The sequence below is a fragment of the Hypanus sabinus genome, chromosome 11 (genome assembly GCF_030144855.1).
Source record: "Hypanus sabinus isolate sHypSab1 chromosome 11, sHypSab1.hap1, whole genome shotgun sequence".
In the NCBI taxonomy this organism is placed as follows: Eukaryota; Metazoa; Chordata; class Chondrichthyes; order Myliobatiformes; family Dasyatidae; genus Hypanus; species Hypanus sabinus.
In genome coordinates, this window is record NC_082716.1 from 76010962 (window position 1) to 76023611 (window position 12650).

At 41.7% G+C, this 12650-nt stretch overlaps 1 protein-coding gene across 9 annotated transcripts in view; it reads right to left on the reverse strand.

The window, feature by feature from the left end:
- The window catches only part of nos1apa (nitric oxide synthase 1 (neuronal) adaptor protein a), a 479658-nt gene that overhangs the window by 235243 nt on the left and 231765 nt on the right, over positions 1 to 12650 (reverse strand). For 6 of the 9 annotated variants that reach the window (XM_059984731.1, XM_059984734.1, XM_059984735.1 and 3 more), the window contains 2 exons: positions 7425 to 7496; positions 427 to 485 (listed from right to left, as the gene is read on the reverse strand). In XM_059984731.1, coding sequence (XP_059840714.1) covers positions 427 to 485; positions 7425 to 7496 — 131 coding nt within the window. The remainder of the gene's footprint in view (positions 1 to 426; positions 486 to 7424; positions 7497 to 12650) is intronic. The other 3 variants (XM_059984732.1, XM_059984737.1, XM_059984740.1) reach the window with 1 other exon arrangement.

Consider the following 12650-nt stretch of genomic DNA (forward strand, 5'->3'; position numbering starts at 1 on the left):
AAGTCAAGTTCTGATACAGAATAACATTTTTCTTGAAATGGTACTCCTCTCAGCATCCAACTGCTGTGGAATATTTCTCATTTTTACATGCCCCACCAAAACATTTTGTGCATTTCCATGACAACCATAACACATTAAAGGGAACTAACCCGAGAAACCTAAACCCATTGAGCTGCACAGTCACTGAACAGACAATCCTATCAGTGTGCTCTTCAGATATTTGCTTGCATGTGCTTACTGCTTGGCAGAGGTGTGGTGACATGCCAGCCATTGTCTGATCACACAACAGTGTACTGGCTTCGATATGAGTTCTTGCTTTGCCACTCATGAACTTTGACCTCTCCAGGAAAAGGTGGGGTCACCATGACTTCTTTAGCCTGACATTCATTCTCATAACACCTTTGCCCACTGTGACCTTCCACTCACCTGTAGATAGGATCCTGCATTATCAGCATCTTGCTCTCATCCCACGTCCACTCCTTTTTCTGAAGGGAAAAGGAAAATAAAATTTAAAATTTGGTTTTTAAAAAAAGATTAAAACACTAGAAATAAAATTTTTAACTGATCTCTGGGGAATAGAGTGAATTGTATCAAGTAACCTCAGCAATGTCTGTGCTAAGTCCTGAATTATTATTTAATCTTGCTCCAATAACAGTGAAAAATGAGACCATTCAGTCCATTAGTTCTATGCCAGCCCCCAAGGAGCAAACATATTAGGGCCCATTCTCCCTCTCCTTACTTTCCCTGAACCCCTACAACTCATTCTCCCTTACAACTGCCCATCAACTTGTTTCTTACCTACACCAGCAGATTAGAGGAACCAGTCAAATAACCAGTATGGTTTGATATGTGAGAGGAAACCAGTGCACACCCAAGGGATACATACACAGATTAGGTTGGATTGGAATTATTAGTCACATGTGAAATCAGCTCATCTGAGGATGTGCCGGGGGCAGCCCACAATTGTTCAGCAACCTCTGGCACCAACATAGCCAGCCTACAGACTGAACTCAGGTCTTTGGAGCTGCCCTGCATAGACCTCTGAACCTGGGATTCACCGACCCTCATCCTTGGGGCCCGTCGACTTTGGTCCCTGACCATGAAGATCGCTGATCTTCGTCCTCTGCACCTACTGAGCCGACCACACGGTGACGGGGGAAAATGCAAATTCAACATAACTCATCAGATCAGTACGGAATATGAGATGTCTGAGCTGTGGAGTAGCAGTGGCAACTGCAGGCCTTGGCTCAAGGTGGGTCAAGTTCTTGCACCAGGGTTACTGAATTTAAAAATATGGCCATCACTAAAGAAAAGTAAGATAAGAACACTAAAGTGTCCAACTGCAGCCACAAGATCAAGATGGGTCATATTAACCCGGTTTGCATTCTGTCAGGTATTGGAGACAGGAGACAGATTGGACTGAGATATTTAAATATCAAACCAACATGGTGGGATAGAAGAGGAGATAAAAGAGTTGGTGGCCAAGGGACTTTCATTGCAGTGGCTGTTCATGAACAATTGAATATGCTGACAGAACTTGCCATCAAATAGAGGTGAATGAATATCGCAAGTCATAACTGAAGCCTGTTCATCTTACTCACAGCCATTTAAATGCACTAAGCAACTTGTTATTTCCGTACTTGGAAAGTAAATTATCTAAAGAAAGTTAAATCAAGTCACTTCAAGTGCCTTTTTAATTATGTGATGTGTTAATTATTGCTATTCAGCCGAGCTGCTACTGAAATTAACTGTCTCAAGGATAAGATCTCATTTCTTCAGGTTTTAATTGTTGATTAGAATTTTCTTGAGTTTTTTCCCTTGCCTCTTTTTCTGTTTATCTTAATCTAATTTATGGTCCCTTTTTTATCCTGTACTTGATGTGACCATGGACTCGCCACACTTCCTTGACCTTTTCTAGCACTGTTAATTGCACAACTCTACACTCTAGTTAGAGAGGTGCACAGTTGCTCTGGAACAGATTGGCACTAGTGAGTGAACAATAACAAGCTCAGGTCTAACGGAGGGTGCCTCAGAACTTTGAGAAAAACGCAGATTATAGTAAAACTTTAGATACAACGCTCAGTCATGTCATCTACAGAAATTCTCAGAGGACAGCGATAGTTGGGAGTATAAAGGGAGGACGGGAGGATGAATACAGGGCCCTGGTGGAGGACTTTGTCAAATGGTGCAAGCTGAATTATCTGCAGCTCAACTTCAGTAAGACAAAGGAGATGGTGATGGACTTTAGGAAGACTAAGCCTGCACAGTTCCCAGTTACTATTGACGTTGAGGATGTGGGTGTGTTGAGGACCTACAAGCACTTGGGGGTGCACTTGGATGACAGACTTGAGTGGAGCACCAATGCAGAGGCTGTGTACAAGAAGGGCCAGAGTTGCCTCTACTTTCTGAGGAGTTTGAGGTCCTTTGGAGTATGCAGGCCTCTCCTTCACATGTTCTACCAGTCTGTTGTCACCAGTACAATCTTCTATGCAGTGTGTGCTGGGGCAATGGCATCAACATGGGTGATACCAACAGTATCAATAAACTGATTACAAAGGCTGGCTCTGCTACAGGAGTCAAACTGAACACACAGGAGGCTGTGGTAGAACAAAGGACCCTATGGAAATCCTGGCAATTCTAGACGATGTTTCTCATCCTCTGCGTGGCACCTTGGCTGAACAGTGTAGTACGTTTATTAACAGACTAAGACAACACCGCTGCTCCAAAGAGCACTATACTTGGTCATTCCTACCACTGACCGTTAGGCTCTATAATGTCAACCTACAGCCGGGGGAAGTGATAGCCCCCTCCTGTCAGATTGTTTGAGATAATTTATTTTTTATTCTTTCTTACTTCTCTTCTAATATTTGTATACTTGTAATGCTACTGTGATACTGTAATTTCCTTTGGGATCAATAAAGTATCTATCTACTTATCTAAATCAAGAAACTTTTCTGCCACAAAAAAAGACGACACAGATCTGTAAAATGCTTCCCAAAAAGATGGGGTGTAGGGAGCTTAGAGGTTCGAGAATTTGGTGAGGCACTATGCTACAGACAAGATAGCAAGCCACATCATATTGGAGTTGCCAATGGAATTAACCTGGGCTCCACAGAACCTCTTGCTTAATGGTACTGATTTGTGGCATAAAAAAGCTTGGGAACCCCCTAGTCTACACCATCTCCTAAAGTGCTTGTGTTAGTATGCCAGCTTTCCATACAGGTGAGCGTAAGCGTATAAAGTTGCCAGACTTGGGGTGGACAGATGTGAAGGGGGCAAAGCAAATGAGACTGATGGAGGAACAGCAGATCACGGAACAATCTCGTCTCTTCACAGAAATCAGGACCTCAAATTCCCTTTGCATCACATCTGCTACTTCTGCCATGGGTATGAACACCCGTTAATGTACTTATGCCATTTGTAAAACTGGAGAAGCATCATCACTCCCAACCCATTTTTGGGCAATTTTTAATTAGTGGTAATAGACAATCCAAAAAAATTGTCTCACGTTGCCACTGTGTGTTGATCTGGGCAATGCAGTCAACCTTCATGAAATAAAGGCAACTGAATGAATTTTTGCCACACGCTTTCAATTTGGAAGCAAGATTTGGAAATTATGGATTATGCCTACCCGTGGGTAACTGCTACATAGCATTTAAGTAATAACAAGCATGGAGTAACTGCTTCAAAGCTATTTGAATTTTCAATGTTTAACTGTGTTTGGGTTTGGTCATCTACCATCGGAGGAGTGGCACAGTAAATCAATGCACAACATTTGTGAACGGATCTTGCCAATTGTTTCTTTGATACGGATTCAATGCTGGATTTGCTACTCCTCTGGTCTGCCTCACAGCTTCCACCTTCTGTAAACCTCAGTTCTTCGAAAGCACAGCTCTGCCCATAGCAGATTTCCACCCATTATGTTCACCGCCATCTTCTCGGACTCCCACTGGCGTCCAGTCTAGCACAGAGACGCAGGTAGTAGCATTGCTGCCTGATAGCTACAGTGACGCAGGTTCAATCCCAACGTTGAGAACCGTGTGGGGACTGCACATTCTCTCTGTGATGGTCTGGAATTTCTCCAACACCCCCAAGACATGTAGGTTGGTAGGTTAAGCATCCACTGTAAATTGCCCCTAGTGTATTGGTGGGTAGCAGAATCTGGATGGCAGTCAATGGAAAAGTGAACATATTCCTTCTACCTTAACCTGCTGTTCATCAGTTACAGTATCAAGCTTTGAAAGGACTAGAATATATATATTAAAAAATGTATTGTTGAGACTTTATTAAGGCCTCACTTGGACTATTCTGAGCAGTTTTGGGCCTGTTATCTAAGCAGGGATGTGCTGACATTGGAGAGGCTTCAAATGAGGTTCACAAAAATGATTTTGGGATTGAAAGGCTTGTCGTATGAGGTGTGTTTGATAGCTCTGAGTCTCTACTTAGTGGAATTCAGAAGAATGAGAGGGTAACCTTATCAAAACCTATCAAATGTTAGAAAAGCCACGATAGAGTGGATATGGAGAGTCTGTTTCCTATGCTGGGAGACCTTAGGATGCAGTCTCAGAATAGAGGGGTGTCCTTTTAGAATGGAGATGAGGAGGAATGAGTGGTGCATCTGTGGAATTCGTTGCCACAGGCAACTGTGGAGGCCAAGTCATTGGGTACATTTAAGCAACGCACACAAAATGCTGGTGGAACACAGCAGGCCAGGCAGCATCCATAGGGAGAAGCACTGTCGATGTTTCGGGCTGAGACCCTTCGTCAGGAATAACTGAAAGGAAAGATAGCAGGAAAGTGCTATCTTTCCTTTCAGTTAGTCCTGACGAAGGGTTTTGGCCCGAAACATCAATAGTGCTTCTCCTTATAGATGCTGCCTGGCCTGCTGTGTTCCACCAGCACTTTCTGTGTGTTGCTTGAATTTCCAGCATCTGCAGATATCCTCAGGTATATTTAAGGCAGAGTTTGATGGATCCTTGATTGGTCAGGGCATGAAGCAATATGGGGAGAAGGCTGGAGATTGGGGCTGAAATTGGATCAGCCATGATGAAATGGCAGAGCAGACTCGATGGGCCAAATGGCCTAATTCGGCTCCTATATCTTATGGTCTTATTTTTACTCTCCTTAATACTATACAACATAAAGTGAGCAGTAAATGAAAACACAATGAGAGAAACATTTCAGCTATTTAATATCCTCACTTTTCCCTGAAGATTTTATGACCTTGCTGCACTCAATTATTTCTACCTCAGTGTACATGAGCAACAAGTCTCACGCTTCAATAGCCACTGCTTTGAATGCCATCAAGTTCTTAATATACGAGACCTTATCCTGACTCTGATCTGCTTGTTTTCCAATCAGTCTTACAGGATATTGATACAGATATGAGAGATGATTTCTGCTGTAAGTTCAGTCTGGGCTTCTTTTCAACAGATCTCCTGTTCCAAATACTTTGCAGCAAAATTCTACCTTTATCCTACTGTTTTGTCTGGCACCAATATCATGAAACAGAAAGGTGTCTCAGGGAGCCCCAGGAAAGAAAATCAACTATCTAAACACACTTCAGTATCAGTCATGTGTAAATCGTCAACAGTCCTTGGGATTGTGACACCGGAATTTCAAGAGCTTGCTGCCCCGAAGGCTCTGTAATTCAAAGTTGTTTAGTGGTCTGTCGTGTTCTGTTTTAGACTACTCTACTCCGCATTAAAATCGGAGCTACAATAATAAGCTCCACACTTCTAGTGCTACACTACACTATATCTCTCCTGTCAAACCAGAACCATCACAGAGGCCAGGCTCTGCCTTAAGTTTTTGGTCACAATGTCTGAAGCCACTGACAAAGATAAAAGCTGTGTGATTCTTAAGCTGAGAATGTCTGTTCTTTCCTATAACCATGTCATTAAAAAAAAGTACGAAGTATTCTGCTTTAGAAATCTGGGTAATGCTTATCCGTAAAGAAATATGCTCGAATTAGAAAGGCCTCTAAAGATCAACTCACAAGAAAGTAAAGAGGCATTGCCCTGTTGCAAAACAACTTAATACGGAGTGAAGTAAAAGATTCAACTATTTCTGTCTCTGCCTCTATCAAGAATGTGAACTCCCAGCTTTCCAACAGGATTTTCCTGCGTGCTTGCACCTTTGTTCTGATGTCTAGTCCCATCCCATCACACTCAATCCAAATGCAGATCCAGCTTGCCCTTCCACCTCACTGGTCTGAAACAAAACTATTACTAGTTGCTCACTGAACAAGATTTATGAACCACATTTATCCTGAAACAGTGCTATTTAAATGGCCAACTCTCAAATGGGATGATTTATTATCACCTCACACAGAAACCTAGACTACTTTGTTTGCAAAGGTCAAGGTCACAGGGACTTTTGGCCCTCAAGTTTCAAAATCATTATGGTCTGTTGCAGCTGATGACCTCACCGTTCACTGCTCATTCCTGCGTTAGAGAGGCCACCCAAACTCCACACTCAAGGAGAAGGACTTCATCTGTATTTCTTTCAGCCAATGGGAGCAGGCAGAGTGACTGCAGGGAAGGCTAAAACACAAGTGCAGGAATTCACAGACTGCACTCAAGCCAAGCTGGACCACAGCTCTGGTAGTCTGTGTGGAGTTCTACGTGTGATCATATTGGTTTCTTCCCAATCCACCCATTGTATCCCCAAATTCCAAAGACCTGGTAGATTAATTGGCCACTGTGACCTACCCCTGGTGCAGGTATGCGATAAGATCTGGATACAGTTGATGGAAATGTGGGATGAAAAGTTTACAGGGAAATAAATAGGAAAATAGGATAATACTGTGAGCTGGCATAGGCTTGATGGATTGAATGGTCTCAATAAACACTAAAATAAAATGTGGAAATATTATTAGCTCTGAAGGGTCTTTGTAGATAATCTTGCAAAAGGAGTATGCCTTCAGTGGGCACTGCCCTGCACCAGCCTATCCAGGTCTCACTGACCTCCTGCGAGCAGTCTCTCCCACACCCATCATCAATGCAGCGTTCAACCATAAGTAGCAGCATTTTCCTGTAGCTGAAGGAGTGCTGACTGCTTTGTGATATATTCTTCAAGAAGCCTACAGCTGAGACCTCAGTCTGTAAGCTAAGAACTGATTGATTTAAGTCTATCATATTGGAACTGAAACCCATGACTTTACATAAATGTCTATAAACATCACAAATATGCATTATGATTTCAATGGGGCATCTATAAAAATCCATTAAATAGACCAACAATTTTGTTTTAACAATATTGAACAGTCAGAAGGTGACGTCTCAAGCCATTTGTCATTGTTAGGTCACTGTTGTGTGGAGCTTCTTTTGGAAAAGTTGCAACTTAGAACATGCATAACTTAAAATAAATATATTTGCAAGTAACGGAATGACACAGAGATTAAATATTCCAAAAGAACTTACAAGGAGAGTCATCCAGAACGAAGTCGGGGTCACTCTCCTGTCCTCGTCTTTTGCTTCTAGACTCTTGATCATCTAAAGTATGTAACAACACAATTAATAACCCAAAATAGTAAAACACCAACAAATCACCACAACAAAAAATTGTCCTTCCTCTTGCAACCTGCTAATGTACTACAGGAAAGGAGTGCAAGAAGTGCTTGCAATAAAATACGCCAGTACTGCCACAAATTACCAGCCACAATGCTCCCACATAATGAAATCAATTTGTTAAAAATGACTAAATAAATTCCCTTCATGTGGTGAAGAGAATGATGATCTTCAACTTACTTTTCTTTGCCAGTTAAGAAATCAATCATCTGCGCTCCAAATCGTTGTCATTATTAAAACAACAGGATCCAAAATCCTCCAAAAAAAAAATCACTCAAAAGAATTTGATCAGGAAATGCTAAAATAGAAATCAAGCCTTGGTTTAACTTGTTATCTGCTAAACCAATAAACAGCACCTGTCCAATGCTGCCAAAGTTGTTTTGCAATTGGGTGACTGTAATGTGTGTCCCAGTGTCTTTTACTTAGCTGCTCATTGTAATTCTAATATCACGTTAAATCAGAACTAATAATACTCTCCAGGAATTACTTATTCCTGTTTATGCCAGTGTTATTAATTCTGTGGTAGGCCATATCAGCAATCCTACTCCACGGTCTTAATTTTTCATAAGTTTGAGAAGTAAACATGGTTACTGAAATTTAATGAAGAGTACAAACCCCTTAAAGAGGCACTACTAGAGTGAATGAGGGAACCGTGAAATAAATGTTTGCTCCAAAACTGTTTTAAAATGGCCCTCAAAGTTGGGAGCATTTTTGATTTACTAATGAACAAGGTGCGAATGCAGAATGGAAAATTCTACCTGCATTCCGTTCGGAGTCCTCGAGCAATGTGCTGTCGGTAATTAAAAAGAAAAGAAAGTACAGATGTCGGAAAGCTGCAATGAAACCAAGAAAAGATACCTGGAGACCATCAGATACTAATGCTTCAGGTCAATGACCATCGATGTGAACTGGAGAAGTGAGAAAACTTCAGTGCCAGGGAAGGGTTAAAGTACAGAAACTTAAAGAATTGGCTGTGATACATAGAGTGATTCACAAGAGTGACCCTGAACTTCCTACTTTCTGGTATTTTAATTTTCCCCTTTATCTTTCCGTCCGGATGAGGGTTCTCTAACAAAAACATCCACAGATGCTGCGGAACCTGTTGAATTGCACTGGCAGTTTGGTTTTTGCTCCAGCATCTAGCAGCTGTAGACTCTTATAACTCTATTTATCCAACTTTATTTCATAAGACACTACTCATTTCAAGGACTAGCCTTCAGATCATGTGCAAATTGCTTCCAACACATTCACAGATAGTTTTAAATAAGGAGACCAGAACTATATACAAAAGAGCTTAAGACATAGAAGCAGAATTAGGGCATTCAGCCCGTCAAGTCTGCTTTGCCATTTGATCATGGCTGATTTATTTTTCCTCACACCCCATTCTCCTGATTTCTCCCATAACCACCGACATCCTTACTTATCAAAACCCTATCAACACCCCCTCCACTTCAAATATGGCCAAAGTCTTGGCCACAGACAAGTGTAGCATGAATTCTGCAGATTCCACAGATTCACCTTGCTCTGGCTAAAGAGGTTCCTCTGCATCTCTGTTCTAAAGAGCCTCCTTCTAGTCTGATGCTGTGCACTCTGGTCGAAGACTATCCCGCTATTGGAAACATCCTCTCCATGTCCTCTCTATCTAGGCCTTTCAGTATTAGGTAGGTGTCACTAAAATCCCCCTTCATTCTTCTGAAAACAAGTGAATACAGGGCCAGAGCCATCAAACATTAACCCTTTCATTTACATGGTAATATTTGGTAAGTTTCATTACCGGGATAATTTTCATTTACACTCCCATTCCTGCAATCGTTTTTGAAAACTGCCTGTGGATTCTCTCCAAAGCCAGCACATGACTCAGAACAAGACACCTGTGGATGAGAATGTCCTCATAAAATCATTCAAGGTATTCCCAACCAGAAGCCCTGGATGAACCTAGAGATCCATAATCTGCTGAGGGCTACATCAGTGGCATTCTCATGTCATGACTAGGGAAAGTACAAGAGGTCCAAATACGACCTCCAGAAATCAGTCTCACATTCAAAGTGCCAATTCTGGACCAAATCTTGAATCAGAGACGGATGCTCGACAGCTGTGGCAGGGCTTGAAAGCTATCACCTCCTACAAAGCAACATATGTGACGATAAGGTTTTGCTCCCAGATGAGCTCACTTTGACAGACAGAACATGGAGGCATCTTCACGAACTCCCACAGGCACCCACGACACTGATTTCAAGTCTCTGAGGCTAACCTGAGAGCATCCTTCAGGAAGTGAACCCACAGAAATCATCTGGCCCTGACGGAGCACCTGGCCAAGTACTAAAGACCTGTGCTAATTAACCGGCTAATTTACTGATATCTTTAACCTCTCACTTCAGCAGTCTGAGGTACCCACCTGCTTTATCCAAGCTTCAATCATAATGGTGCCCAAGAAGAAAGTGGTGATCTGACTCAGTGACTATCATCTGGTATCACTTACATCCACTATGAAGTGCTTTGAGAGGTTACTGATGAAACATATCAACTCCTACCTGTGGAGGGCCTTGGATCTACTCCAATCACATCAAGTCAACAGCAGATGCCATTTCATTGGCTCTTCATTCAACCCCAGAACACATGGAGAGTGAAGATGTACATATCAGGATGTTTTTGTTTAACCACAGCTCTGCATCGGTGCTATAATCCCTTCAAAACTAATCAATAAGATCCAAGATCCTGGCTTCAATAACTCCTTGTGCAACCGGATCCTTGATTTTTTCACTTGCAGATCATCAACAGTTCGGATTGGCAACATCTCAACAATCTCCACCAGCACAGTTACACCACTAGGCTGTGGACTAAGCCCTCTGCTCTGCTCACCTTATAATTATGATTGTGAGGGTAATTATGGCTCCAATGCCATATTTAACTTCATTGTTGGCTGAACAAAAGGCAGTGACAAATCAGCACATAGGAGGGAGATTGAAAATTTGGCTGGGTGGTGCCATAACAACAACCTCTCACTCAGTATCAGCTGAACCAAAGAGCTGATTATCGACTTCAGGAGGAGGAGACTGGAGATCCATGAGCCAAGTCCGCAAATGAGGATCAGTGGCTGACAGGGTCAGCGTTTCAGAGGATTTGTCCTGGTCCAGCACGTAAGTGCCATTAAGAAGAAGGAACGGCAGCACCTCTACTTTCTTAAATGTTTGAGAAGATTCGGCAAGTCATCTAAAACTCTGACAAACTTTTATAGATTTACGATGGAGAGTATCCTGACTAATAGCATCACAGCCTGATGAAAACAAAAATACTCTTGAATAAAATAGCCTACAAAATGTGATGGGCACAGCCCAGTCCATCATAGAGAAAGCCCTCGCCACCACTGAGCACATCTATGAATTTGCTACCTCAGAAAAGCAGCATCCAGACCATGCTCTCTTCGTACTGCTGTCATCAGGAAGTACAGGAGCCTTAGGTTCAGCAACAGTTATCACTCCGCAACCATCAGGCTTAGTTTCACTCACCCCAATACCGCGATAATTCCACAACCTATGGACTCACTTTCAAGGATTCAACAACTTGTTTTTGCAATATTTATTACTTATTTATGTACTTCCTATTTTATTTTTTTTTTGTACTGACACAATTTGCTGTCTTTTGTACATTGGTTACTTTTCCATCTTTGTGAGTACTTTTTCATTGATTCTATTTTCTCTTTGTATTTACAGTGAATGCCCTCAAAAAAATTAACCTCAGGGTAATAAATGGTGACATATATGTCCTTTGATGATAAATTTACCTTGTACTTTGTATTCGCTACCTTAGATTTGGAGCCCAAACTGCTCACAATATTCCAAGTGTGTTCTGACCAATGCGTGATAAAGCCTCAGCATTACATCTTTGCTTTATATTCTAGTCCTCTCAAAATAAATGCTAACATTGCATTAGTCTTGCTAACCACCAACTTGTCCTTCAAGTTAACCACTAGGGCAGGCATGGGCAAACTATGACCCACGGGCCATATGCGGCCCGTTAAGCTTTTTAATCCGGCCCGCAGAACTTGATGAAATTATATTAATAAACCTTGTTAACGTTTTTTCCCCACAATTCTGGCATTTTCCCAATAGATGACGCACTCTATATACATTGACCTTTGTTGAGGTGCAGCGTATTACTCCACATTTGCTCTTTACTCTTTGTTCGGCTCGACCTATTTGTGTGAGCAGGCGTTCAGCGTCATGAACATCAACAAAGCCAGCCACAGATCCAAGTTAACTGACCAACACCTCAGATCCATCCTGAGAATCGCCACAACAAAACTAAATCCAGACTTTGATGCGCTGGCTAAAAAGGGAGACCAACAACACTGTTCCCACTGAAATTAAAAATAAGTTTCTTCGTTGTGTTATGTAAAAAATGCATTTGAAAATATTTTTTTCAATAAGCCTTACATGTTACATGTCATTTCTGTTAAGTGATGGACATGAGTAGTGCGCAGGTGCACGTACGTTCTCAAAATAAAAAATGCGCTCCAGATCAAATAACGCGCTCCGCATACTGGCGCGCTGTCAGTGTTCTGTCTTTGTGCTGGTCGTTGTTGAGTTTTGGCACAGGGGACAATTGAATAAGAAGGAGCAGGACAAGTAGACCTGCATCTCCTACCGTTTTTGAAATAAAGACAGTCAGGAGGAGAGTGATGATGATAATATCTTGAGGGATAACAGAATTTTCAGTGCTTTAAAATAATAACTGTTACTATTAAAAAAAGCTGTATTTTATTCATTTAATTTTCAGTGTTTTAAAAGTCATTTCAATAAATAGCTAAATACCATGGGACTTCAAAGACAGATATTTTGTTGTAATGCATGTGTTCATTTTCAATTGAAATTAAAGCACATGTTTTCTACATATCCCATGATATTTTATTTTCTCTTATGAGGTGTATTACCAAAACACTCCGTCCATCTGCTCCTGGTCCGGCCCCCCTGTCAAATTTTAGAACCCTTTGTGGCCCACAAGTCAAAAAGTTTGCCCACCCCTGCACTAGGGAATCCTGCACTAGGAATCTTAAGTTGCATTGCACATCTGACTTTTGAA